Source organism: Pan troglodytes, chromosome 14 (assembly GCF_028858775.2).
Source record: "Pan troglodytes isolate AG18354 chromosome 14, NHGRI_mPanTro3-v2.0_pri, whole genome shotgun sequence".
Lineage (NCBI taxonomy): Eukaryota > Metazoa > Chordata > Mammalia > Primates > Hominidae > Pan > Pan troglodytes.
Window position 1 is genome coordinate 119645932 of NC_072412.2, and position 27777 is coordinate 119673708.

Sequence of the window (27777 nt, forward strand, 5' to 3'; positions counted from 1 at the left end):
TAGAGCAGAAGGGAGATCTGAACGCTGACCTGAGCTTAGAGCAGAAGGGAGATCTGAACGCTGACCTGAGCTTAGAGCAGAAGGGAGATCTGAACGCTGACCTGAGCTTAGAGCAGAAGGGAGATCTGAACGCTGACCTGAGCTTAGAGCAGAAGGGAGCTCCGAACGCTGACCTGAGCTTAGAGCTGGGAGACTGAGAAAAATGAGTAAACTAAACCCAGAGCCCAAGAACAGAAAACAGAAGTCAGATCGCAAACCAATAGGTAAAAATCAAAGCCAACAGCAAATTCCTTGAGAGATCAATAAAATTAATAAACCTCAAACCAGGCTACCAAGAGCAAAAGGGAAAAGGCACAAATTCCCACAGGAAAGGAACGAGAGGACCTGGCTGCCGACCCTGGCACCTGCCTGGACGCTGCACTGAGGTCCCTGGCGCTGCACTCCTGCGAACTCACAGACATAGCAAAGGGGCCCCAGCGTCCAGCTCCTGACAACGCGTGGCTGCAGTGTCACCCATGGGGCCCTGGGCGGGGGCTGCTGAGGGGTGTATGGAAACTCTGTACTCTGCTCAATTTCCCTGTGAACACAGAACTGCCCCCAAAACAGAGTTAATTAATTTTAAAAAAGCAGCCAGTGGTCCCTATCCATCTTTCTTAGGAAGGCCTTCCCCAGGGAGAGAGCAGCGCGCAGAGCCGGGTCAGGGTCCTGGCCCCACCCACCGGCTGCTGTGTCCCCCGCTGAGCGGGCAGTGGCCCAGAGAGCAGCCAGGACAGAGGTGCCTTGGATGCAGGGCTGTTCCACGCCGGCCGCAGAGAGGAGACGAAGTCAGCGGGCAGATGAGACAGGACGCAGAGGCCATGAGGAAGGAAGCCCAGCCTCGGCCGTCTCCTCTTGCAACCCTGGAGACATGTGAAAGCTTGACGACGGACGGTGACTTTGTTTGCTCCGAAAATCCTTCCAAGAGGACTGTCTGCTGCACAAACACAAAATTCCCAGAGGCTGTAGCGGGAGGCTGGAATTTCCAGCCCAGTGAGATTTCACGGTGCAACTGGAAGGCTCCAAGGGGGAAACACGCAGGTGTCTCTTGGGCGGATGGCAGACCCAGGGGTTTGCTGTGATGCCCTGCAGGGCTGTGCTATTTTCTGAATACGTCACAGATGCACTTGAAAGCCCGGTTTATAAACGGAGCTCAGTGACCCCCAGGCGCCCAGATCACCGCAGATGCCTCGCTGTCACAGGCGGTGCCCTCGCTGGCATCTGACGCTGGCATCTCCGCCACTGGCATCTGACGCTGGCGTCTCCCCCGCTGGCCCTGCATCGGGGGAGGGTCAGAGAGCACAACTCTGCATAATAAAGTGATTTAACAAAGACTTTCCAACAGTGGCCGTTCCAGAAGGAAGCAAGAAAGGCTTAATTGTGTTTCCCCCATTTCTGTGACTCACTTGCTGGCCTCCCCCATGGGCCGCTTCTGTGACACTCGCTGTCCGGACACAGGACTGTTCCTGGGAATCACAGAGCGGAGGGACTCATGGAGCCACATGGCTACCCCCTGCCTTCCTGAAAATGGTCACTGTGACATGATGAAACGGCGGCTCCTGAGACTGGAGTTGTGGGGTTTTTCTTCTTCTTCTTCTTCTTTTGAGATGGAGTTTCACTCTTGTTGCCCAGGCTAGAGTGCAATGGCGCGATCTCAGCTCACAGCAACCTCCGCCTCCCGGGTTCAAGCGATTCTCCTGCCTCAACCTCCGGAGTAGCTGGGATTACAGGCATGCGCCACCACGCCCGGCTAATTTTGTATTTTTAGTAGAGACGGGGTTTCACCATGTTGGTCAGGCTGGTCTCAAACTCCTGACCTCAGGTGATCCACCCGCCTCGGCCTCCCAAAGTGCTGGAATTACAACCATGAGCCACCGTGCCCAGCCTGGAGTTGAGGTTTTAAAGGTTGGCTGGAGTCCAGCGGGGCCACTGCTCCCTGTCACGCTACGTTTTGGGCGGCGTTGGGGCTGACTGCATCAGTGAAGCAACGCATTGTAGAGCAGCGGGCATTGGAGAGCAATGACCTTGCCTCCTCCCTTTTAGACAACAGCTCGCATTTGCCTTCCATAAAGTGCAAATTCCCGGGAGACTGACACCACTTGGTTCAGGATCCTCATGTTCCGGACAGTGAGAGTCAGGCTTGGAGGACGCTGGGCTTGGCCACGGGTACGCAGCCTCGGGCGTTAATTATGAGATTCCACCAGCTGTGAGATCAACCTGCGGCGTTCTTATTTACAGCTTTGTGGAGATGCAACGTCTGAGTCCTGATCGTCATGGTGGTTACACCATCTACCCTGTGATGAAGTTGCACCGACTGTCACAACAGCCCATCGGCAGGCGACTGGAGCAACAGCACACGCTTCGCACCTCGGATCATTCCTCAGCCTTGGAAGGAAGGAGGTTCTGATACCACAAGCGACCCGGAGGATGTCACACAGAGCGACATCAGCCTCAGAAAGACCAGCAGGGTAGAGCTCACTCCCATGAGCCACGGGGAGTGGCCTGCATTGGAGACAGAGTGCCATGGGGCTGCCGGTGGGGAAGGCGCAGACGGGAGCGCGTGAATAAAACTCTAGCCAGGGGACAGAGGGGACAGAGGGGACAGAGGTTCCGTTTTGCAAGATGAAAGGAGCTCTAGAGATGGGTGGTGGTGACGGTTGTACAATATTATGAATATATTCAATGCTGTACCACTGAATTGGACACTTTAAATGGTTAAAATGGTAAATTTCATGTCTCTGTTTTACCACATAAAAAACTGGAAAAAATAGCATAGAATACACAGAGAGATACACACAGAAACACGTGCCTGTGAACTGGTGAAATCTGGATAACGTCCGTGGACTGCACAAACGTCGGCGTCCTGGTTGACGTTGCACCAGCTGCGCATGGCAGTGCCTGGGGAAGCTGGGGGAAGGGAGCACGGCCTTCCGTTCGGGGGAGCCGGGGGAAGGGAGCACGGCCTTCCGTTCGGGGGAGCCGGGGGAAGGGAGCACGGCCTTCCGTTCGGGGGAGCCGGGGGAAGGGAGCACGGCCTTCCGTTCGGGGGAGCCGGGGGAAGGGAGCATGGCCTTCCGTTCGGGGGAGCCGGGAGAAGGGAGCACGGCCTTCCGTTTTCAGGGAAAGGTGGGAATTCGCCCCTCGCCACTCCTGTGTACTGTTTTGATGCCTTCCTATAGATCTATAACCATTTCAAAATTAAATCAGTAAAAAAAAAAAAAAGGCAAGAAGGAGGAAAAGCTACACCTGCCAATAAAACCAAACTTGAATCCGAGGCAAACGACGAGGCCGCACCTGCCAGCTGCTCAGAGGCCCTTGTGACGGAGACCCCAGCGACGGCGGGTATCCCAGAATAGAAGAGCTGGGGAACTCGCCAACGCGCAGGCGGGAGCGGCCCAGTCACCAAGCCCCGTCTCCCGGGCAGCACGTGGGAAACCCCGCCTTTCTGCCGGGAAGCCAAGGTCCGTGGGAGCAGCACGCTGGGGCCCTTGTGCTCCGGGGATGCGAGGACAGTCATTAGTTCTGCAGTAATCACAGCGTCCTTCACTTTCCACAGCACGTGTGGGTTCCCCAGCCAGTGCTTTCCCAGGAAGCAGAGTTAATTAAGTGTGAGGCACAATTAGCACAGGTCCCTTGGGGCAGGGCCATCCCCAGGGCCTCTTGGCTCCACTCCTTAATTTCCGTCAAGGGCCTCACCCCACCCCCACAGCTGGGCTCATGGTCAACTTCATGAATGAACCCTTTGCTGGCCATGGGCATGTGCACAGCCCATGACCTCGGCAGATGGCAACCTTGACCCAGTGAAGCGCAGAGGACGAGGGTTCCCGGGGCAAGAGGGTTCCCAGAGGACGAGGGTTCCAGGAGGACGAGGGTTGCCGGGGGACAAGGGTTCCCAGAGGACACCAGGCCACCCAGTCCCCCAGCCCAAATCTGCCCTGAACTTGCGGGCACAGAGCCTCCATCCAACCCACCCAGTTGCCTCTGCTGAAGTCTCAGGCGAAGTCCTCACAAGGAACCTATTTTGGGGATTTGTCCAGGATGCCAGCCTCCAGGTGTAAAAATAACCATCACAGCCACCAATTTACGATGCGCCAGGCGCCTTCGAGTGGCACACATGCCATTCCAGCACGCTTCACAAACCCACCCAGATGGGAAAACTGAGGCCTGCAGAGGATGTTGGCAGCAATCTGATGAGGGAGCTGGCTCCGAGCCTGGCGGCCTGTGCTGGGACTCTGCACTCAGACACACACTGTGGTACCAGGTGAGGACCCAGGAAGCCCTCCCACATCCCAGGGCCGCTGTGCCGCAACCCTACACTCAGACACTCACCCTCCTACGTCCCAGGGCTGCTATGCAGCAACCCTACACTCAGACACTCACCCTCCTACGTCCCAGGGCCGCTGTGCCGCAACCCTACACTCAGACACTCACCCTCCCGCGTCCCAGGGCCGCTGTGCCGCAACCCTACACTCAGACACTGCAGTCCCAGCTGAGGACCCAGGAAGCCCTCCCGCGTCCCGGGGACGCTATGCAGCAACCCTACACTCGGACACTCACTGCGGTCCCAGCTGAGGACCCACTCGGGAAACCCTCCCATGTCCCAGGGTTGGGCCACGGTGCCTCTTGCTTGTGGCCTTTGCAGCTGCTCTGTGTCACAGACCAGGGCTCAGGGTGACCCCACAGGAGCTGGTGCAGGCTTGGGCTCGGGTGGACTGACCCCCACTGCTCCCTCTGTTACAGGCAAGCCTGGAGCAGCTGTTGCCGGGCAGCTGGGCACCGTGCGTCCGTGAGCAGCTGTGAACACAAGGGTCTGGGACATGGGCCCCAGCACTGGAGCCCCCGGTCTTGCGTGGGGAGGTGGGACAAGCTCCCCACACTGGACAGGACCGGGGTGAGCCCCAGTCGGCACACAGTTCCGGCAAGCCAGGGTGAGCCCCTGGCCACTTTCGACAACGGACACGGGAGACCAGAACGTTCTTTCAGCTCAGACCCTTCTTGGTGCCGCGTGCCAGGCAGCAGCCCACCCAGCCGACCGGGGGGAAGTGAGGGTCCCTGAGGGCTGACCCTGGCTCGGCCCTTCCCCACCCATGTTTTCTCTTGGGCCTCAATGACGCGTGCCTGTCCTTTCCCACCGTGTTTGTTTTCACAGCTTCCTCAGTTGTGCATGACAAAGGGCAGCAGCAGGCAAAGGGAAAACCCAAAATCCATGCGCGGAGCCCGGGCTCACTCCGAGCACAAGTGGGCGAACAGACACAACGCAAAATCCATGACAGAGCCCGCGCTCACTCCGACCACAAGCGGGCGAACACGCACAACCCAAAATCCATGGCAGAGACCGCGCTCACTCCGAGCACAAGCGGGCGAACACGCACAACCCAAAATCCGTGGCAGAGACCGCACTCACTCCGAGCACAAGCGGGCGAACACGCACAACCCAAAATCCATGGCAGAGCCCACGCTCACTCCGGGCATAAGCAGGCAAACACGCACAACCCAAAATCCATGACAGAGCCCGCGCTCACTCCGAGCACAAGCGGGCGAACACGCACAACCCAAAATCCATGGCAGAGCCCACGCTCACTCCGGGCACAAGCAGGCAAACACGCACAACCCAAAATCCATGACAGAGCCCGCGCTCACTCCGAGCACAAGCGGGCGAACACGCACAACCCAAAATCCGTGGCAGAGACCGCACTCACTCCGAGCACAAGCGGGCGAACACGCACAACCCAAAATCCGTGGCAGAGACCGCACTCACTCCGAGCACAAGCGGGCGAACACGCACAACCCAAAATCCATGGCAGAGCCCACGCTCACTCCGGGCATAAGCAGGCAAACACGCACAACCCAAAATCCACACACGGAGCCCGCGCTCACTCCGAGCACAAGTGGGCGAACAGACACAATGCAAAATCCATGGCAGAGACCACACTCACTCCGAGCACAAGCGGGCGAACACGCACAACCCAAAATCCGTGGCAGAGACCGCGCTCACTCCGAGCACAAGCGGGCGAACACGCACAGCCCAAAATCCATGGCAGAGACCGCACTCACTCCGAGCATAAGCAGGCAAACACGCACAACCCAAAATCCACATGCGGAGCCCACGCTCACTCCGAGCACAAGTGGGCAAACACGCACAACCCAAAATCCACACGCGGAGCCCGCGCTCACTCCGAGCACAAGTGGGCGAACAGACACAATGCAAAATCCATGGCAGAGACCACACTCACTCCGAGCACAAGCGGGCGAACACGCACAGCCCAAAATCCATGGCAGAGACCGCACTCACTCCGAGCATAAGCAGGCAAACACGCACAACCCAAAATCCATGGCAGAGACCGCACTCACTCCGAGCATAAGCAGGCAAACACGCACAACCCAAAATCCGTGGCAGAGACCGCGCTCACTCTGAGCACAAGCGGGCGAACACGCACAACCCAAAATCCGTGGCAGAGACCGCGCTCACTCCGAGCACAAGTGGGCGAACACGCAGTCTGCTCATCGTTATTCCCAGTCAAGGCCGAAGCCCGATCTACGTCTTTAGCCACAGTCGGAGCCGGGCCCGTCTCGAAGCCCCATGGTGTCCCGGGGCTCTGGTTTCCGGGGCTGCGCCAAGAGTCTCACCTGCACTTCCGAGTCAGCATCCACGTGCTGCAGCTGGAACCAGGTGTCCCTGTTGTGGTACTTCTGCAAGTCCTCCTTCTGGATGGCCACCTTCCCTGCAACACAAGCAGAGAAGACTTCACCACGGGCACAGGCCCCAGAGCCAGGACGCCTGCCAGCAGAAGCCAGCCCATCATCACCGCAGCTTATTTCCAACAGTTTAATTCAGAATGGGGCACCGGCTGGGTGCGGGGCTCATGCCTGGAACCCCCACGCTTGGGAGGCCCAGGGGGGAGGGTCGCTTGAGACCAGCCTGGGCGATATGGTGAAACCTTGTCTCTACAAAAAATAAAGGAATGAGCCGGGCATGGTGGCACTGTGTCTCTAAAAATTGATATTAAAAAGTCAAAATAATCAGGTGGAGGGGTAAGTCTCCGCTGTGTCCCTTCCAGTAAGGCGTTCCAGAGGCTTCGCTGTGAAGGCGCGAACGTCCGCTCCATCGGCAATGCGCACCTCACTTTCACTGTGGTCCGTGGCCAGTTCTCACGGCAGGAGGTGCCTCGGAGCTGGCTGCACCAGAGCTCTGATCTCACAAATGAACACCTCGTGCCTCACACACCACCAAGGCAGCGGCATCACGCCGCAAGAGACATGTGTGCACCCATGCGAGCGACAGCCTGAAACACACGTGTGCCTAGGGTGCTTTCCGTGTGTGTGGACACGCACGTGTGTGCATGCATGTGGGTGCTCAGGTTATTCACAGGCAGGACTGAGAGCCAGAATGAGCTGCCACCTTCCCACGCGACGTGGGTTGGTCTGAATCTGTGCCTCTGAAGTGTAATGAATGAGCCGCCTTCTGGGACCCCTGGAGAGCCTGAAAGTGTAGATTCCTGGCCTTCTCCAGACGGAGGAGAACAGAGGCTCTGGTGTGGGCTGGAATCTGCACCATCACAGGTGCCTGGGCACTTGTGTGGGCCCCAAAGTCTGGGAACGTCCACTCTAAACAGTTTCCCGTGCCTTAAACAGGCTTAGTACTTAGGGGCTACGCTTCCAGTGAAAATACGTATCAGAATATATTTGTACAATATACGTTTACCTAGTATGGATTTATGTGTGTAAATTCGCATCTGTAACCATTATTATCTGCTTATACGTTCACCTCATTCCAGAAACATTCCCGAGGCGCGGCAAACGGGTGCCCATCCCAACCCCGGCAGGACAGGGCTTGTCAGGCGCTGGGCACTGAGCCATCTCCCATCCTGCGTCCCTTCATGGCACCACCACGGCAACCCTGCCAGTGGCCTCCGCACACTGCGGACCACGCCACCCACCACGGCGAGCACCCACGGCAGCACATGCACCTCTGCTGACAGATGCACGTGAACTCCTAGGGAGTCGCACACACATGTGAAGTCTGAGCCCATCGCAGAGCACACACGAGAGCAGGAGTGAGGAAGGAAATGTTGGCAGACTCCTCACGTCTTCGTTCTGCACCCAGAGACACACACGCTCTCCTTAAGGATCCTGGTCCAGTCACTGAAGCGAGAAACTCTGGGTCCCCGCAGACCCGGTTCACCGCAGCGTCCGCAGCCGCGGGGTCTGAGCACATTGTGCATGACCCGGGCTCCCGGGAGCGGCCTGGGCCTCCTACCCGGCCACCCTGCCTCATGCCAGGACAGCGCAGCTCAGCCCCAGTTCTCTCTTCCAAGGAAGATCCTTTTATATTTCCGTGTCTCGAAAAACTTCTGCAGGCTCCCATCGGAACAACCCCAGCCTGGCATCCAGCAGCCGCACGCTTGGGCCTGATTCTCTGTCCAGCCTCAGTAAATTCGGGAACACTCCACTGCCAGCCTCTCGCAGGTGCCATCTCAGTCGGTCCTGCGGTGACCCTGGAGGGGCAGGTACCACTCTGCACACCCCACAGACGAGCAGGCCGCGGCTGCAGGGAGAGGGAGCTTCCGTCCCTGCCTTCCTGCCAGCGTTCCTTCCTATGCTGGCGTCCCCACCCTGCGAGGTCCCAGGACGCATCTTCGCTCAGGAGCTCCTCTGCCTCGCGGGCTCATGCGAGCGAGACCTCTCAGCCTGACTGGTCCATTCCGTGACTAATCTCAGAGCCCGTGGGCCTGGGCCGCCAGGCCCCTCCTTTGTCTGCAAACTCAGAGGGTCTGAGACACGCCCAGCTCAGCACCAGCTCCAGACCCTATGGGACAGCGCAAGGTCGGCCACATGATGGGGCACCACGTGGCCACAGGACATGGTGGGAGGTGCGGAAGGTGGAAAGAGGCACAAAGACGCTTTCCAAGTGCCCAAAGGAGAGAGGCGGAATCAGGACAGTTTGCCTCCAGTGCTGCTGACACCTGCCATGCACATCAGCATCTTCATCTCATGTCCTCAGGGGAGCCGGCTGCACCTCACACCATCCACTCTGCAAAGCAGAGCAGCCCTGGGAACAGCCCTGGAAGAAGCCCCTTCCCAGCTCCGGGACCCCCGCTCACAGCCAGGGCCGGCCAGTTCCACAGCTACCCGGACGTAGATACAGCACACCGGCCCTCATGGGTTCCTACGATCAGCCTGGTGACCTCATCGGCTCAGCTCTTGCCACACAGACATACACAGACCATCTGGAGCTGCACGGGACGCTGAAACCACCACTGAGGGCAGGCGAGAGCCAAATCAAGAACCAAGGGGGCCGGCACAGGAAACAGGCCCCAGCACATGTGGGAGAATGAACACCAGGGAGGCTCAGAGAGAAATCCAGTGACACACCATGTGGACTCCCTCCAATGGCCTCTAATGGCGCAGACCACGAGGGTGGACGACAGCCAGGACACCTCCTCCTGGCCCACCTCACTCGCTGAGCCCCCCCGCCCCCTCCCGCCCCGCCTCACTCGCTGAGCCCCCCCGCCCCTCCCGCCCCTCCCGCCCCGCCTCCCTCGCTGAGCCCCCCCCGCCCCCTCCCGCCCCGCCTCACTCGCTGAGCCCCCCCACCCCCTCCCGCCCCGCCTCCCTCGCTGAGCCCCCCCCGCCCCCTCCCGCCCCGCCTCACTCGCTGAGCCCCCCCGCCCCCTCCCGCCCCGCCTCCCTCGCTGAGCCCCCCCCGCCCCCTCCCGCCCCGCCTCCCTCGCTGAGCCCCCCCCGCCCCCTCCCGCCCCGCCTCACTCGCTGAGCCCCCCCCGCCCCTCCCGCCCCGCCTCACTCGCTGAGCCCCCCCGCCCCCTCCCGCCCCGCCTCCCTCGCTGAGCCCCCCCGCCCCCTCCCGCCCCGCCTCCCTCGCTGAGCCCCCCCGGCCCCCCCCGCCCCGCCTCACTCGCTGAGCCCCCCCCGCCCCCTCCCGCCCCGCCTCACTGGCTGAGCCCCCCCCGCCCCGCCTCACTCGCTGAGCCCCCCGCCCTCCCACCGGCAGCCCTGGGTGGGCGCCTTTGACTTCAAGGGTCCCGAGTGGGGGCTCTGTCCTCTCCTCTGACGACCGCTGCGTGGCTCTTGCAAAACCTCCCCTTTCCCCCACAACACGAACCTCAGTTTTGAGTCTCACAGGAATAAAGCCACATGAAAGCAAAAACTTCTTAAAACTGAGTTGGGCAATATATTTCAGTGAAAAGGGATAAATCTTCAGACTCCAAGACGCCTTCAGCTGGACAGGAGGGTCAGTTTTGAAGTCTGAAGTTTTAAATACTTGCAATGTCACTATGTCTTCACATTTTTATGAGCTGAAACTGGGACGGGAGAAGTCACATATTTACGTGGATAAGAATCTTGTAACTGGCACATGATTACAAGTCTTTAATTTTAGAAGTACTTCACTTAATTTTTTAATAGGTAACACAGAAACAGAACAAAATCCACAACATTCAAAAGGATTTAAAATCCCTTCGAGAAGGGATCCCTGCCCCTGCCACCTCATTCCCGACGTGGGGTCACTTCTGTCACCAGCCCCCAACCTTTCCTTCTAGAAGCCAGCCACATTCAACAATGGGGACCGTGGACATTTGAAGCATGCGTGTTCGTATCTCCAGATGCTGACCTGAGAGAATGCCTGATCTAAAAGCCACGGCGTCTAAATTTCTCTGATGTGCCTAATCCACAGGGTTGTCCCCATCTATTTGAGATACACCAAAAAGTTTACCGAACACTCTGGGCCTCCCTTTCTCACTTGGGCAAAGGCGGCGGCCTTCTCACCACGAGAAGCCGGAAGGGTCACTTTCTTCTGCTGCATCTGTGCTGGCCAGGCCCGTTCAGAAAGGAGGAGCCAGCGGTCTGGAGGGCATCAGACGGGGGACCAGCTGCAGAGGGACCAGCTGCAGAGGGACCAGAAAAAGGGGAAACAGCCACAGGACACAACTGAGCAAGAGCTGCCCGAGACAGGGAATGCGGCTGAAATGCGCGCGCCTCCCTCTGACCCCACCTGTGTCCCAGCCAGGGCCACGAGGAAAAAACAAAGGCCATACAGATCCCAAAGGAAGAAATAAAAGCCTTTATTCATAGAATGTACAAAAAAAAAATCTACAAGCAAAGCTAATAGAACTAATTGGTGTGTTCAGCAAGAACAGAGAACACAAAGTCAGTGTGGAGACGTCGACTGCGTTTGTACATACAAGCAATGACCATGAAAATTACACAAAAACAGCACCTTTCACAAAATTATGCTTTTAGGTTTGTGCTTTTGGTGGACTACCTCAGAAATCTTTAACCACTCCACTAAACACATAAAACACAGGGAAATAAATGTTTTTAAATGTGCAAAATGTGTAGGCTGAAAACACATCACAAAACACTGATGAGAGAAATTGGAAAGACCCAAGCGTGTGGAAAGATATACCATGTCCATGGATTTGAAGACTCAGTTTTGTTAAGATATTAATTCTCCCCAAATTAATCTATAGATCGATGTAATCCCAGTCAAAATTCCTGTGGGACTATTTTGGAAATTGAGAAGCTCATTCAAAAGTATATATGGCAATTCAAAGCATCTAGAATAGAAAAACAAGTTTAAGAACAAATTTGATGATCTTACACTACAATGTAAGACCTGCTATGAAGCTATAGTGATCAAGACTGCATGGTATTGGCATGAGGACAGGTGGATCAATATGACACACGGCAGGCGAGCCCCAAATTGGGGCTTAGCCTCAGAGGGTCTGTAGCTTCACTCAGGGAAGAATTCGAGAATGAGGTGGTGGTGGAAGAAAACAGTTTTATGGAGGCGGCAGTGACAGCTCTGAAACTGCTCCTGCACAGCAGGACTCCCCACGGGCGGGGTGTTGAGAGTCTCAGCCGCTCCTGCACAGCAGGACTCCCCACGGGCAGGGTGTTGACAGTCTCAGCCGTTCCTGCAGAGAAGGGTTCCCCATAGGTGGGGTGTTGAGAGTGGCACCTCTGGGCACTCCTGCAGTCTTATTTATCCTCACTTTTAACTATATGTCAATTAAAAGACAGATTATGCAGACATTTCTAGAAAAAGGGTGGTAATTTCCGAGTCACGGGGTTGTTCCTATGGAAAGGGGTGGTAACCTCCAGGCGTTGCCATGGCAATGGTAAGCTGACATGGTACACTGGCAGGCGTGTCCGATGGAAAGCTGCTTCCACCCATCCCTGTCTCAGCTAGTCCTCAATTTGGTTCGGTGTCCGAGCCCTGCCTCCAGAGTCCAGTCCCGCCTCCTACCTCAGATGGAAGAGAATACACAGGCCACAAACAGACCCACACAATGCAGCCAACTAAGCTGTAAATGTGCCAAAGTCATCAACGGAGGAAGGGTCGTCTTTCAACCAAGGGCGCCGGAACAAAGGGATGTCTACATGGAAAAAACAGAATCCCGACCCTTTTCTTTGTGCTATAAGTGAAAATTAGCTTGAAACAGATCATGGAACTAAATGTGAATGCTGAAAGCACATGCTTTCCAGGAGAAAACCGCCACAACCGTGGGATAGGCAAGACTTTCTTAGACATGACACCACAGGTACAAATCATACAAGAAAAAATGTGATAAACTGGACCATCAAAATTAAAAACTTCTGTTCTTCAAAGCCAATGGTAAGAAAATGAAATACAAGCCACAAACTGGAAGAAAATATTTGCAAAGCACACTTGTGATAGACTCGTATCCAGAATATACAGGGAGCTTTAAAAAGTAACAAGAAAACAACCCAATTAAAAGGGCAAAAGATTTGAACAATGTACTAAAGAGGAATGGAGCTGTCACTAAGCCCAAGAAAAGGTCCTCGACGCCGCTCTTCACGGACATGCAATAAAAGCCACAGTGAGACAGTGCACACCTATGGGAGTGCAAACGGTAAGTAGAGAATAAAAACTCACAGTCCTAAGGGCTGGGCAGGATGCGAAACACCTGCTGCTCTCACCCGCTGCTGGAGAGAAGGCAGACTGGGCGGCCACTTGGAGACACGGTTGGGTAGTTTTAATGAAAGTAAACACACACCCTACGGTGACCCAGCAATCTCGCTCCCACGCATTTATCTCAGAGTAAGAAACAGAAACATTGTCCACACAAAGACCTATCCGAGAATGTTTACGGTGACTTTATTCATAATTCCTGAGGATTAGACACAATCCAGAGGGTGGATGAGGCGGCTGAGCTGTGTCTGTATGATGGAAACCCACGGGCAGTGGAAGGGGGCGACCTGGCTCACAGCTGCACAGCGCGGGACCAGCGCAGTGGCAGAGGGCACGGCCCCTCCAGGGTTTGAGTCACGTGGCCTCCTGGAAAAGGCAACTGTGGGAACAGGCCCCAGAGCAGTGGCTGCCAGGGGCTGTGGGCCAGGGTAGGAAATCCACCCCAAAGGGGCCCAAAGGAGTGTTCTGGGCTGTGGGAACATATCTTAGTTGTGCTGCTGTCTACACAACTGCATACACTGGTGAAGGCTACACCTAACAGCGAACTTTACCATATGTCAGTTGCAGACCACCTGATTTATACACAAAGAATGGAGGTCTCGGCCGGGCGCGGTGGCTCATGCCTGTAATCCCAGCACTTTGGGAGGCCGAGGTGGGCAGATCACGAGGTCAGGAGATAGAGACCACCTTGGCTAACACGGTGAAACCCCGTCTCTACTAAAAATACAAAAAAATTAGCCGGGTGTGGTGGCGGGTGCCTGTAGTCCCAGCTACTCGGGAGGCTGAGGCAGGAGAATGGCGTGAACCCGGGAGGTGGAGGTTGCAGTGAGCCGAGATCGCGCCACTGCACTCCAGCCTGGGCGACCGAGCGAGACTCCGTCTCAAAAAAGAAGAAGAAGAAGAAGAAAAGAATGGAGGTCTCACTGCACCCCCACCCCACTGGGAAGCCTCAGAGAGTCTCTAGGGGCTGGAGGGGCAAATGGAGGGGGACATGGTGTTACCAGAGCCGGGGCCCAGAGGAAGGTGGAGGCCTAGCGGGAAAAGGAGGGAGGCGCCAGGATCGGGGGCGGAGACCCCAATGCTCCTGACAGCACCGAGCCGGGCCTCGCGCATTTCCGTGGTTCACGCATCCCAGCTGCGGGGAGCCATAGTTTCCGGTCTGTGCTCTGTGAGTGCAGCGCCCGGCAGCCGAGTCCAGGCAGAGGCCGCCTCCCTGCGCCTGGAATCCTGAAGGAGCCTGCGCCCCGTGTGTCCCGCAGGTCACGGCCCTGCAGCTGGGAGCCCGGCTTGACTGACAGTTCCTGACAGTTCCCGCCGGCAGCAGCGCTCTGTGGGCCATGGACCCAGGGACAGAGGAGGCTACGGTCACGCCGCCCGGGACCCGCCGACACTGGACACTTCTTCCTTCTGCTCCTGCTGCGGCGGGAGCTGACTGCAGCCGGTGGAGGTGCCGGGGTGGGCTGGGGAGGGCTGAGGGCAGGCCTTTATTTCCCCAAGTCTCACTTGCAGGGGCGCCGTATCCCGGCACGGCTTCAGCTGCCTTTCTCGGTTTCTGTCGCCACCGCCCTCCCCCTCCAGGCTGAAGATGCCCTCCCGTCCCCAACCCACACCCCCGACCCCATAGGAATGCGCCCCCACTTCCTTCTGGCACCTGCCAGTGCACCTCTCACTCCTGGACCTGAACTTGCAACTGAGCACAGCTGTGGCTGCCCCAAGGGAAACTTGCTGGCAGGTGGGGTTTCCTCAGGGCGTGGGCGGCTGCTAGAAAGGAGAACCAGGAGAACCACGCAGCCAGGAAGCCAGTGGCCACCGCGCACTTCCACCCAGAAACGCATTCCCCAGAACCTGGTGTTTCATGCCCGGTAACAACATAATTACCATCATAAAGATAAATCGTTACCGGAGATCCAGACAGCCACCCATTTTCATGGCTGCGAAAGCCACAGTGAAACATCTAAGTCCAGTCACCATAATCGTAAAGCCACCAAGAACTACTAGCAGACGACGTCAACAGAATGATTAATAAACATCTTATTTGTTATTTTCAGAGTGTATAACTCCAGAACTAACTTGATCAGCTTCTCTTACTAAAATGTGCAAAAATTTTTTAAAATTTCTTTTTCCTTAGGGTTGTCACTCCAAAAATGTCTCATACACCTTCGAGAATGAATCAAGTCCCTGTGGATTCTCGAGTATAAACGGAGCTGGTGACGAGGCCTGACACACGGTCACACCTCAATTCGCGCGTGGCGCCCAGCACAGGCTGAGCCCCGCCAGATACACCATTAGCCTCCGCTGAATAATCTGGATTCCATGCCTCCCTTTCTTCTGAGAACACCCTTGGAGGCCCCTGGCAGGGGCTGAGAACACAGGAGTGAGACACAGGCCTGCCCTGCAGGACCATGGGCTCCAGGAAGCTCTGTCCAGTGGACACAGCACAACAGGCAAGAGAACCACAACCAACGAGTGGGGCAGGGGAGGCAGGTCACGGAGGGCAGCCCATCCATGCCGTGGGGCCGAGGCCATCTCCTGCAGCAGGCCCCAGTCCCAGAGGTGGGCATGGCAGGACATGGGGATGGAGAAGGAGGTGCCTCGGGAGTGGGGTGCACAGCGGCTGAGCCCAGAGGCAGGAGGGAGAACTGCCAGCCACTAGCCCTGGAGCCGATGCCCTGGTCAGAGGGAGAGAGGAAGAGGGAACCCTTCCGCAGCACCCAGCTTGAACGCGACATAAAGCTATGGGCCTGAACCTGAGGGCCTCCCAGGCAGACACTGAGCAGGGGGGTGCAGGGGTCACGCTGGACCCTCAAGACCATCTCACCGACAAGGCTCCATGAGGCCCAGCACAGCAAGACCCTGAAGGGGGGTCAGGTGCCTGCTGCACTCAGGAGCACAAACACCTTCTGCAGCCGCATTTCAGGGCCAGGGTGTCCGCTGCGGAAGCACCCAGCACAGTGTTCCCGCTCAAAATGAAGTCAAACGTCAATTATCTGAGATCCATGTGACCCATTCCATGTATTTTCTAAACAAACTCTGGAGACTTCTATGAAAAGTACAGCAGTTTCTAAGAATAATCACTTGGGTACAGTGAACAACAGTCCCAAAAATGTCCAGGTCCCGACCCCTGCAATGATGAGGGGGCACTGGCCTTATCAATGCCAGGTGAGGCCCTGACCGGCCCCAAGGGCCTCTCACCCAGCCAAGCCCGTCTCAATGCCAGGCAGAGAGCAAGACTGGTCAGGATAGGCGTCTCATCTCTGTCAGGGGACTTGCCGTGGAGGCCCGGGACATGGCAGAGTGCAGACAGCCTACGCGTTACCTGCTAGCCCGTTTCTCTCATGCCCCCTCTCTCTCCCAACGTCGTGCTGACACACACTAGCTGCCGGCCACCCAGTGGGGACAGGCTGGGTTTTAGGACACTCAAGCTCTGAGATGGACCTTTGGCCGTGCCTCTCACTTCTGTGTGCCAAGCACTGGGAATGGATCAGATCACAGATCCTGGTCCATGGCTCACAAACAGAGGAACAGGGACGATGAAGAAAGCCCACAGCTGAGGGACACAGGTGAGCGCTGGGGAAAGGGGGCAGCCGGCGTGGGGTGGAGCGGCCGTGACACGGTGTGAGGAGCCAGTGTGAGCAGCGAGCGTCAGATGGACGCGGACCCCGCCCACACACAGCACCCTCGTGGCCTCGCTGGCCTCCTGCACCCCCGGGCCCTCAGGCTGCCTGGGGCCAAGCTGGGGGTCCCCCTGGGGGACTCCTCCTCTCGCCCCGTCCCACTCAGCATCCCGGCAGCCATGAAGACGAGGAGCCTGCACCACCTGGGGTCTGGGTTCAGGCTGTGGCAGCCAGTACACACTGGCTCCCCGGCCGCCCGTCCTGGGCGTGAGCTCAGGCGCCACAGGACCCCTCCTCCCTTCCTGGCTCTCCCAGCGTCACAGCGGGAATTACCCTGATCCCTCAGCCTCCCACGCCTGCTACGTGAGGTCTGCTCCTGACGGGGTCCTCTGGCTGCATTTAGGAACAAGGAGCTCCCCGAGTAACCTGAAGTCCACTCTGCCCAGAGGCCCCACAACTTACAGGATGCCGCCTTCCTGTGATCCCAGGCAGGGCTGCCCATAAGCTTTCTCCAAGAGCAGCCCCACCCCTGCTCCAAACACACCATCTCCTGGAAGTAACAGTATTGCCCCCAAAACCAGGGGGAAACTGAGGCCACATGCCCCCACCCCCACCCGCCCTTCCTGTGCCCACACTGTGGGGACTAAAGTTGGGACAGGGACAGCCAAGATGTGGTGAGGAGGGAGGCCCCACATCCATGCAAAGGTCCCCCCGCAGATGCCCCGGGGAACAGCCCTGGGAAGTTGTCTGAAGAGGGTCAGGGATGCTGTGCTCTTGCCTTGAGGGGCCACGGAAGCCTCGACTGGCAGTGCTCACTGACCTGAGCCTGGTGTGATGCTCTAGCAGGGACCACAGATGCCAGGCCAGATCCCAAGAGCAGATCAGGAGGAACAGCCAGGGCTGCTGTGACCTCAAGCCCTGCAGCGACCCCTCAGCACCATCCAGCCAGGCTCTGGACTGAAATGCTAATACTCGCCTGGTACAGAACAGGCAGAAAAGGGGAAGTAAATGCTCATTCATCACCTACCTATGATGGAATCCCTCCGGAAAACATCTCTATCGAAAATGTAGAAGGACAGGTGACGAAAGCTCCGAGGAATTTCACAGTAAAAGTCTTCTCCGTAAAACGGGCTAGAGAGACAAAGAAAAGCGCCAGTTAGAACACAGGCCACGCTCGCGCCTCACCCCCGGTGGACACATGTGTGGTCTTAGTTTTAAACATGCCGTGAGAATGCCCTGCACTGTGTGGCACGCATGAGACACGAACCTGCGGCTCCCTGTGGGGTGAAGGGCTTCGTAGCTGCTCCCCGGCCTCCACCTCCAGCCTTTGCGCTGCACAGATGAACTTCTGTACTGGGCTACCTGGCGGCCCGGAAGCTGAGACCTCCACAGAGACCATGGCCACTGCCAGAATGACTTCCATGCTACGTGCTCAGGTCTAGGTGCAGCCTCAGGGCCATCGTGATGTTTTGAAGGTACCTGGTTTGGGGCAGGCAGTGGCTCCCTTTATGCATTAAACATAAAACACAGCACTCCAGTGCCTTGGACCGCTCCTTTTATCCAGAGATCCAGTACAAAGTCCTGACTGCCCAGCCGCCCTCACTCCTGGGGGAGAGACCCCCGCTGCTGACTGTGCTTAGAGTCCTGGCTCCTCGGGGAGAGGCCCCCGCTGCTGACTGTACTTTGAGTCCTCGCTCCTGGGGGAGAGGCCCCCGCTGCTGACTGTACTTAGAGTCCTGGCTCCTGGGGGAGAGGCCCCCGCTGCTGAATGTATTTAGAGTCCTGGCTCCTGGGGGAGAGGCCCCCGCTGCTGACTGTGCTTAGAGTCCTCGCTCCTGGGGGAGAGGCCCCCGCTGCTGACTGTGCTTAGAGTCCTCGCTCCTGGGGGAGAGACCCCCGCTGCTGACTGTGCTTAGAGTCCTGGCTCCTGGGGGAGAGATCCCCGCTGCTGACTGTGCTTAGAGTCCTGGCTCCTGGGGGAGAGGCCCCCGCTGCTGACTGTACTTTGAGTCCTCGCTCCTGGAGGAGAGGCCCCCGCTGCTGACTGTGCTTAGAGTCCTCGCTCCTGGGGGAGAGACCCCCGCTGCTGACTGTACTTAAGAGTCCTGGCTCCTGGGGGAGAGATCCCCGCTGCTGACTGTGCTTAGAGTCCCCGCTCCTGGGGGAGAGACCCCCGCTGCTGACTGTACTTTGAGTCCTTGCTCCTGGGGGAGAGGCCCCCGCTGCTGAATGTATTTAGAGTCCTGGCTCCTGGGGGAGAGACCCCCGCTGCTGACTGTGCTTAGAGTCCCCGCTCCTGGGGGAGAGACCCCCGCTGCTGACTGTGCTTAGAGTCCTCGCTTCTAGGGGAGAGACCCCCACTGCTGACTGTACTTAGAGTCCTGGCTCCTGGGGGAGAGGCCCCCACCGCTGACTGTACTTAAAGTCCTTGCTCCCGGAGGAGAGGCCCCTGCTGCTGACTGCCCAGCCGCCCTTGCTCCTGGGGTAGAGGACCCCGCTGCTGACTGTGCTTACAGAGTACATGGCTCAGGCCGCCCATGCGTGAGTCACCAGGAGATGCAGCCGCCCCACAGAGGAGACTTGAAATAACCACACCCCCAATAAAGAAGCAGAAGCCAGTGGGCTTTGCCATTCAGCAAACCTCCCTGTTGTCCTGGGCTGGCACAGGTGGGGTTAGTTTCCTCCCCACGCCGGACCTGCTGGCGATTACCGCGGTGCACGCACAGCTACCACCAACTCAGAACTGAAAACAAGCCCACTTTCATGCACATTGATGCTAAGGTCCAAAATAGGAAAGATGTAAGTTATTCAGGGAGGAACCATTCTGATAGCAAAGGAAGGTCAACGTGCTGGGCCAGGGGGGCGTCCACACAGTCACCAATGGCACAGGCCCCACCCCAGCCACACACAGAAATGAGCTCAGACCCCGCACCCATCTGTAAGGGTGTAAGGGTTGGAGCTACTAGCCTCTCAGAAGAAAATGAGAATGAACCTGCACCCTAAAGTCAGGTAAAGATGTCTTAGATCTGTCACCAAAAGCACAAGTGCCAAAAGAAAAATAAATGGAAAATCAAACTTCATCAAAATTAAAAACATTAAAAACTTTTTTGCATTAAAAGCATTATTTAAAAAGTGAAAAGGGCCAGTGCTGTGGCTCACGCCTGTAATCCCAGCACTTTGGGAGGCTGAGACTAACGAATCACCTAAGATCAGGAGTTCGAGACCAGCCTGGCCAACATGGCAAATCCCCATCTCTACTAAAAATACAAAAATTAGCAGGGCATGGTGGTGGGCACCTGTAGTCCCAGCTACTCGGGAGGCTGAGGCAGGAGAATCGCTTGAACCTGGGAGGCAGAGGTTGCAGTGAGCCAAGATTGCACCACTGCACTCCAGCCTGGGTGACAAGAGCGAAACTCAGTCTCAAAAAAATAATAAAAATTAAAAAAATAAAAAGTGAAAAGACAGACTAGAAAAAATATTAGTAAGTCAGTTATCTGATAAAAGACTTATATACAGAATATATAAAGAACTCTTATAACTCAATAAATGATGACAATTCAGTTTAAAAAGGGGCAAAAGATTTGAACACACATCACCAAAGACAAATGGCCAGCAATGTATTAAAAATGCTCCATGTCATTAGCCCTCGAGAAAATGCAAATTAAACCGGGAGATATGGCACAGGCATAAGCCCAAACCTGGGGCGGGCGACTGTTGCTGCCCGGAGCCCAGGTGGGAGGGGCCCAGAGTCCAGGTGGGAGGGGTCCGGAGTCCAGGCCCCACCCCTTCTCCCTGCAGCGGCCTTAATGACAGGCATTTCATTTGGATTTCACTGATTTCAGTATTTTTATAACTGGGTCAGAGACTGGGTAACGTTTACTCAGAAAACCATTTTTTGTCATAAAACAGTCTTCCAAGGGAAGCCTAAAATGCCTACATTGTTTTAAGCATTTTGGAAACACAGCAGTATCCATTTACACACAAAAGAAACATCACTTTATCTTTCAATGAAGGCAGAATGCTTAGGGACTTCCACCAACTCCATTGTAGCAGCATCCTGGTTAATGAAGGCCCATTAGAAAGTCACGTTTCCTTTAAACACATTCTCGCGTTGGTGGTTGATGCAGGCGAGCCATCCTCTGATCTCCTGCGTCTGCGTGAGCACCGCCAAGATCTGATGTCAGGGACCCCCAGGGGTGTGTGTGCCCACAGGCATGTGTGTGTGGGTGTGTGCACGTGTGTGCCCATGGGTGCGTGTGCCCACAGGCGTGTGTGGGTGTGTGCATGCATGTGCCTGTACGTGTGTGCCCACAGGCACGTGTTTGTGTGCATGTGTGTGTCCGTATGTGTGTCCCCACAGGCATGTGTGCATGTTCATGTGCATGTGTGTGCCTGTGGGTGCATATGCCCACAGGCACGTGTGCGTGGGTGTGTGCATGTGTGTGCCCACGGGTGTGCCCAAAGGCACGTGTGCATGGGTGTGTGCATGCATGTGCCATGCATGTGCCCATACATGTGTGCTCACAGGCGTATGTGCATGTTCATGCGTATGCATGCATGTTCCCTGGAGCACTTGGGTGCACATGTACACAAAGGCACCACAGATGCGCCCCACACAATGCGCTGCTTTCATAACAAGGCGCAGGGGTCGTGACCCCGCCTCCACCCTGTGTAAAGTCACAGCTGCAGGATCTCGGGGCAGGACGCACACTCCCAAGGCAGCACCCTGTGGCCTCCCTGGAGAAGCTTGGTGCTCTGCAGACAGCGTCCCCACTGGCAGGAAAAACCACTATCAACCTCGAAGCCAAAAGGGACAGCAGACGCGCATTTTAATATTCACGACAAGGCCTCAGGTGACGAGCTACTCACAGGACAAGCGTTAACAATTAATAGTAATCCACAAAACATTTGGGATTTTTACAACAACAAAACGGCCTCTTCTGTACGTCCTAGAGCAACTTTTAGGGCCACTGAGGCCTAAGTGACGGCAGGAAGCCGTGGTGTTTGAATGTGCGGAAGCAGCCTGGACTTGGCGTTTCCAGCCCCGTTCGCTCCCGGCAGAGCCCCAAGAACCAAGGGCTGGAGGCTTCACTTCCTGCTCCAGAGTGGCAGGTGCCCAGGCTGTCCCGGCCGCGGTGCATCTCACACAAGAAGCCCAGCGGGAGCACGCACAGCTCTGGGCCTTGCGGCAAATGCGTAATCAAAAGGCGTAAATCAAGCTTCGTTCACCGTGGAGGAATCTCAGAACCACCGGCACCAACAGCCAAGCTGCCAGAGAATGGAACGGACACCCTCCATTGGCACAAACTCCAGCAGCCGGCTTGTCAGGAAGCTGCAGCAGCTTCAGAGCAACCCAGGCCTCGGGGTTCACCTGGCCACCTCGCCGTGAGACGGCGTCACCATTTCCCGAGAGCCCCCTGCCCCCGCACAGGCACTGAGGACCCCACCACATGGGCCTGTGCCTGCCTGGCAGGAAGGCAGGGAGGAGGAAGTGGGTCGGGCTGGATTGCATGTCTGATGTGTGTCCGATGCATGTCCAGTGCGTGTCCAATGCATGTCTGGTGAGTGGTGAGTGTCTGGTGTGTGTCTGATGTGTGTCTGATGCATGTCTGATGCATATGTGGTGCGTGTCCGGTGCGTGGTGAGGGGCGGTGAGATGAGGATGCCAGCGCTGAGCACACCCCACACACGGGTGCCACGCACCTGGCATTTAACCCTGCACACTTCCTCACCACCCCGATGCACAGGGTGGGAAACCGAGGCACTCCGACATCTGATGAAACGAAACTAACCCCAGGGATCGTGCCGTGACTCAGGCCATGCTATGTTGCTATAAACCGCTTTTACATTTAGAAAGGGGCACGTCCAGTCTGTGGTGATAATTTTATGGAGTTCGTATGTTTTCTTGTAGCTTCCTCTTTCTGCTATTTTTATCTCTTTTTATTGAATGGATTTCTGGTTTATTTATGAATTGTAAGCACCTCAATTTCCACGGACAGGTGTCAGCACCACCAGAAGCCTCACGGGACCCTCCCAGGTGCCCAGCCAGCACGGGCCTCCCCCCAATGAGCCCCCCACTGCCAAGCAGAGTTGCAGTGAGAGGAGCCACTTGTGCAGAGCCTTTGGCAGAGCATCTGAACACCCCGCTACCGGGCAGCGCCCAGAGACACCGCACTCTCAGCCCCGCTGCCCAAGCCCTGCTGCACTACCCCTGGGGAGCAAGACCTCCTTCAGCCTCCACCCAGGAATTTCTCCAGCAACGGCTTTAGAACCTTGCTCCTGAATCGCAGCAGGGGAGGCAGCGCCTTGGGGCCCTCTGTCAGGCTGCCCCCCCTGCTAAGAGGAGCTGTTGTCCTCGGGAACCACGGGTCCCCCCTCCTGAAGAAGGGGAACGTCACACTTACAGTTCCATTTTACACATTTGCAGCTGAGAACCCTGGAGCCAGAACAGGCTCCAGCACAGGTGATGGGTGAGCGTTTTGCATGTCTGATGTCATTTATTCTAGTGGTTCCAATTGCCTATTTTAATGTTTTTCTTCTTGTTTCATATAACTTTTTAAACTCAAAGTAATAAAGTTATTACTAACTTTGTTTCCTGCGGGTCACCTCAAGTCTTTCAGGAAACCAGGCAGGACATCTGCAGGCGGCCGGCCAGCCTTATCAACAGAGCTCTGAGCCACCAACCACTGTGACCAAGCTTCATTCCCACGAGCTGGACGAGCAGAAGAGGGGAGAGCAGCTGGACTCCGGACGCGAAGTCCACACGGTGCAGAGCAGGGGGCAGGGCTGCCTGGGCAGAGAGACTTAGACCAGGAGGCCGCTGGGGAGGCTGCCCAGAGGAGGAGGCATCGCAGGGCAGTGGGGTCCAGAGAGGCGGCCGTGCTACAGGCCTTGCACTCATTTTCATGAAGGCTCTGCAGGATTTCAAGGAAAGCTGGAGCCAGTCTCTGTGCCAGAATAGAGGGTTCGTTCAGCTTCTTAGACCTATGATTTATTTAGGGAATAAGAAGGGCGATTCCAGGGACAGTGGAGGCCCCCACAGGAAGGAAACCTCTCCCCACAATGACTGTGCACAGAGCCAGCCTGACACCCAAGGCCACGATGTCATAGCCAGGGAGCCCTGAAGAAACTCCTGGAAGAATGTAAAACCCCCAGCTCAAGGAGGAGAGTGGAGGCGGTTCCCCACCTTCTGGGGGCAGTTAACAACCTCTGAGAATGAACCCACAGCTAAAACCCATAAAACCTCCGCCAACCACACCCAGACCTGGAAGGGGCACCTCTGGCCAGGGCGCTCAGCACAAGGGGACCCAGAACAATGGCTTCCCTGGGGTGAGGGCTCGGCCTGCAGGCTGGAGGCTGGAGAGCTGCCATCCTAGTGCACACTGGGTAAATGCAGGTGTTTCCAATGTGCTGAAGAGGGCAGGGCCTGGCTGAGGCCCTGGGAGGTCGGAGTCCTGGAGGTGGGTGGGGGGCGGTGAGTTCCCAGGTCACTTCCCCAGGTGTGCGTTTTCTTCACTGTCCTGTCCTATTCATTCATTTTAGCACGGAGGCCAGAACCAGCCGAGTGAAGCCCCTGCCTGACCACTCGGGGTGTGAGGACAGGGACGAGGGCCGGGATCATCAGTCAGCTCCTAGAACGGCAGGTTTGTACCTGCAAACGGAGCACCAGAGTGACATCCCCCCAAGACCCCCGAGATGCCATGAGCCCCATGGAGACCACCCACCCGGCAGGGGCCAGCTCCAGGTGCTGCTGCTGCGGCGAGGCCATCACCACCATCCACGCGTCCAGCAGGAAGAGCGGATTCCTCGGGCGTGAGGCTCACAGCTCACGTTGTCTGCACACCTGCCTGACGACCTCTCCCGAACCTGGATTCCCACCACAGAATTCAGCTCCTCGGGTGCTCACCAGCCCATGACTTGTGGCCACCAGACTGGACGGAACACACAGAGACCATTTCCTGTTTTGCAGAAAATCCTGTTGGGCCATGCCAGTCCTAGAGCCAAAACACGGTGTCCACTTGAGGGTCCAGACCTGAGGCCACCCTTGCTGGGACAGCATCTCCTTCCCTCTCAGAGCAACACCACTGATGCCCAGACCAGCAACCATGCCCGTCCTCGCCTGCCCGACAATGCCCTTCCCAGGCCCTGCTCCTCAGAGGACTGGTCATGGGCACCCTGGACTATGCCGACCCGCAGTCCCCAGGGACCAAGCCCTCCTGCTGTGGACACAGGTGACCCTGCCCCTCACAGGGGAGCTGCTCTTCTCCTGAGCCCAGGAGTGCTCTGAAACTTATATCCCAATGAGAACCAAAATCAGGAGTAGAAGTGGGAGTTGAAGGCCAGAGCCTTTTTCGAAGAACTTCCCTAAGCTCTTTTAAATACCTGCATCCAGGCCAGATGCAGTGGCTCACACCTGTAATCCCAGCACTTTGGGAGGCCATGCCAGAAGCGCCACTTGAGCCCAGGAGTTAGAGATCACCCTGGGCAACATAGCAAGACCCCAACTCAAAAGAAAATTTAAAAATTAGATGGGTTTGGTGGCGCACGTCTGTAGGGAAGCGGAGGATTGCTTGAGCCCGGGGTTCCAGGCTGCAGTGAGCTGTGATCACAGCACTGCACTCCTGCCTGAGTGACAGGGCGAGACCCTGTCTCAAAAAACCAAACACCTGCACCTCCTGCATCTTCAGAGCACAGTCCCACCTGGAGGAGCCACCGTCAGGCCCTCCCGCATCTTCACAGCACAGTCCCGCCTGGAGGAGCCGCCGTCAGGCCCTCCCGCGTCTTCACAGCACGGTCCCGCCTGGAGGAGCCGCCGTCAGGCCCTCCCGCGTCTTCACAGCACGGTCCCGCCTGGAGGAGCCGCCGTCAGGCCCTCCCGCATCTTCACAGCACAGTCCCCCCGTGCAGCTGCTCCCCCCAACCTAATTCAGGCCCTGGTAAGCTTCACAAGGCCAAGGGGACGTCGGTCTCCACCAGGAAGACTATATGGCACGTCTAAATGTAAGAATCTGTGACAGACGTCGCTGAAGCCCATGCGAGGAGGCGCAGGTACCCAGGAGGCGCAGGTACCCAGGAGGCACAGGTGCCCACACGGGCCTTGCCGGGGGAAGCACGACTTTGAAGATGGGGACGTCCACGTTTCAACGCTGCCTTGCCAGAGGCCAGTTCCCTCATCTCTCAGCCTCAGGACACCGCCCTCTCCACAGTGCAGCCTGTGGGCACAGAGGGCGCTCGGCTGGGGAAGGGCAGTGGCTCTGCCCCCAAAGCGGCCTCCCCAGGACACGCCACTGCCTGGCTCGGAGGTTTCTTCCTCTGCCCTGCACAGTGAGACAAGCACATGGCAGGGCCTCCCACACACCAGGCCCAAACAACTGGGAGCACTTTCGATGTCTTTGGCCCCCGCCAGGCGTGGCTCACTGGACCCAGAAACCACAGCGCTCTCTCTCCATGACTGTTTCAGCTGCCCATCCCCGTTCTAGACTGTGGGAATATCAGCCGATGAAGCAAAGTCCTGGCCCCATGGAGCCAGCCAAAGAGCACGCAGAACCACGAATGTCCAACGCGGGCAAGGCTGGTGGGGGCGGCACTGTGGCCTCGCTCGGGGGACAGGGAGGCTTACGGACGAGTGAGCGCTTGAACAGCGCTGTGGACGGTGAGGAGACCCGCAGGAGGACAAGTGAACGCATGAATGAGGCCATGGACGGCGCGGAGAGCGCAGGAGGGGTCTAGGCAGAGGGACACCAGGTGCGAAGGCCTCGAGGCAGCAGGGCTTGTGTGTGGTGAAGACGTAGGAGCAAGGAGAAGGCCGGCGTGGCCTGGGCAGGGCACGGCAGGACCGGAGCATGCTGGGAGCCGAGGTCAGAGGTCAGGGTGCAGCCGAGGTCACGTGGTGCAGAGCAGACATTTCACCACAGCAGCTGGGAATGTGCAGGCCCGTGCAAGACACTGGATGGATGGATGCACGGATGGGGCAGTGGGCGTACAGGGAGGAATCACCTGTCTCAGGTCAGCAGCCAGGAGCTGCCCAGGCCTGGCACAGCGGACCAGGAAGGGAAGGTCACCCAAGCTTCCACAGGTGGGGCTTTCTGCAAGCAAGGTGCAGCGGTCAGCCCGAGAGGCCACGGTGCCGAGCAAATCCTGGTTGTCCTCATGGGGACCACAGGAATTCAGTTCTGGCAGAGCCAAGACTGCCGGGAAGCCAGAGGGGCTCCTGCAGGAGGTGACGGGCCTGCGGGGACGCGAAGGGCCAGGACCGGACACGCCCCGTTCCGCTCTGCTTCCAGTGAGGCGAGAGGCGGGCAGGACGCAGCTGGAGCCGCGCACGCCCGGAGCTCGGGCCAGGACTGTCCCCCAGCGCTGCGCTCGCCCGCGGTGGAGCTGCAGTGTTATCAGTGGTCAGCTCAAGTCCAGTGGCTTGAAAGGGAGGCAGAGGCCCCACATTCCCTGAGGTTCCCTGTGAAGAGCAGGAGGCTGGGCCCTTGGGAAGACCCCAGCCAGGCTCTGCCACCTCCACAGCCGGGAGACGGGGCCTCCAAAGCCGGCAGACGGAGCCCCCACAGCCGGCAGACGGAGCCCCCCACAGCCGGCAGACGGAGCCCCCCACAGCCGGCAGACGGAGCCCCCACAGCCGGCAGACGGAGCCCCCCACAGCCGGCAGACGGAGCCCCCACAGCCGGCAGACGGAGCCCCCCACAGCCGGCAGATGGAACCTGGGCACTGCACACAGAGACATTTCTTCTTCCCGAGACTTCGCACAGAAATTCCTCACTTAAAAGCACTTAGAGTTTTTTCATTTTTTCAGTGGCAAATATTTCGAGGGAATACCACAGAAATAGCCACACCAAAACCCAACTCAGTTCTCCCTTCTCCACCCCCCGCCACGGCCGGGGACGCTGCCTCGATGCGCGGGGCTCCCTCCGTCACGGCCGGGGACGCTGCCTCGATGCGCGGGGCTCCCTCCGTCACGGCCGGGGACGCTGCCTCGATGCGCGGGGCTCCCTCCGTCACGGCCGGGGACGCTGCCTCGATGCGTGGGGCTTGGGTTCTTCAGGTCTCTTGATGTTTTTCCTCTTAGAACCACAAACTACGGTTGCCTGAAAAGGTTTATAAAACCCCCAGGCGCCCAGGTCCACCTCAGAGAACGGCTCTTTAAGGGTGATGGGTTATGAAACAGGA

At 57.4% G+C, this 27777-nt stretch overlaps 1 protein-coding gene across 6 annotated transcripts in view; it reads right to left on the reverse strand.

Moving 5' to 3' along the window:
* RASA3 (RAS p21 protein activator 3) overlaps positions 1-27777 on the reverse strand; it is a 162455-nt gene that overhangs the window by 60170 nt on the left and 74508 nt on the right. For 5 of the 6 annotated variants that reach the window (XM_024348421.3, XM_063792389.1, XM_063792388.1 and 2 more), the window contains 2 exons: positions 17630-17733; positions 6664-6758 (listed from right to left, as the gene is read on the reverse strand). In XM_024348421.3, the coding sequence (XP_024204189.1) occupies positions 6664-6758; positions 17630-17733 (199 nt within the window). Of the gene's footprint in view, positions 1-6663; positions 6759-17629; positions 17734-17869; positions 22645-27777 lie in introns of those variants that run through there. The other variant, XM_024348423.3, reaches the window with a different exon arrangement.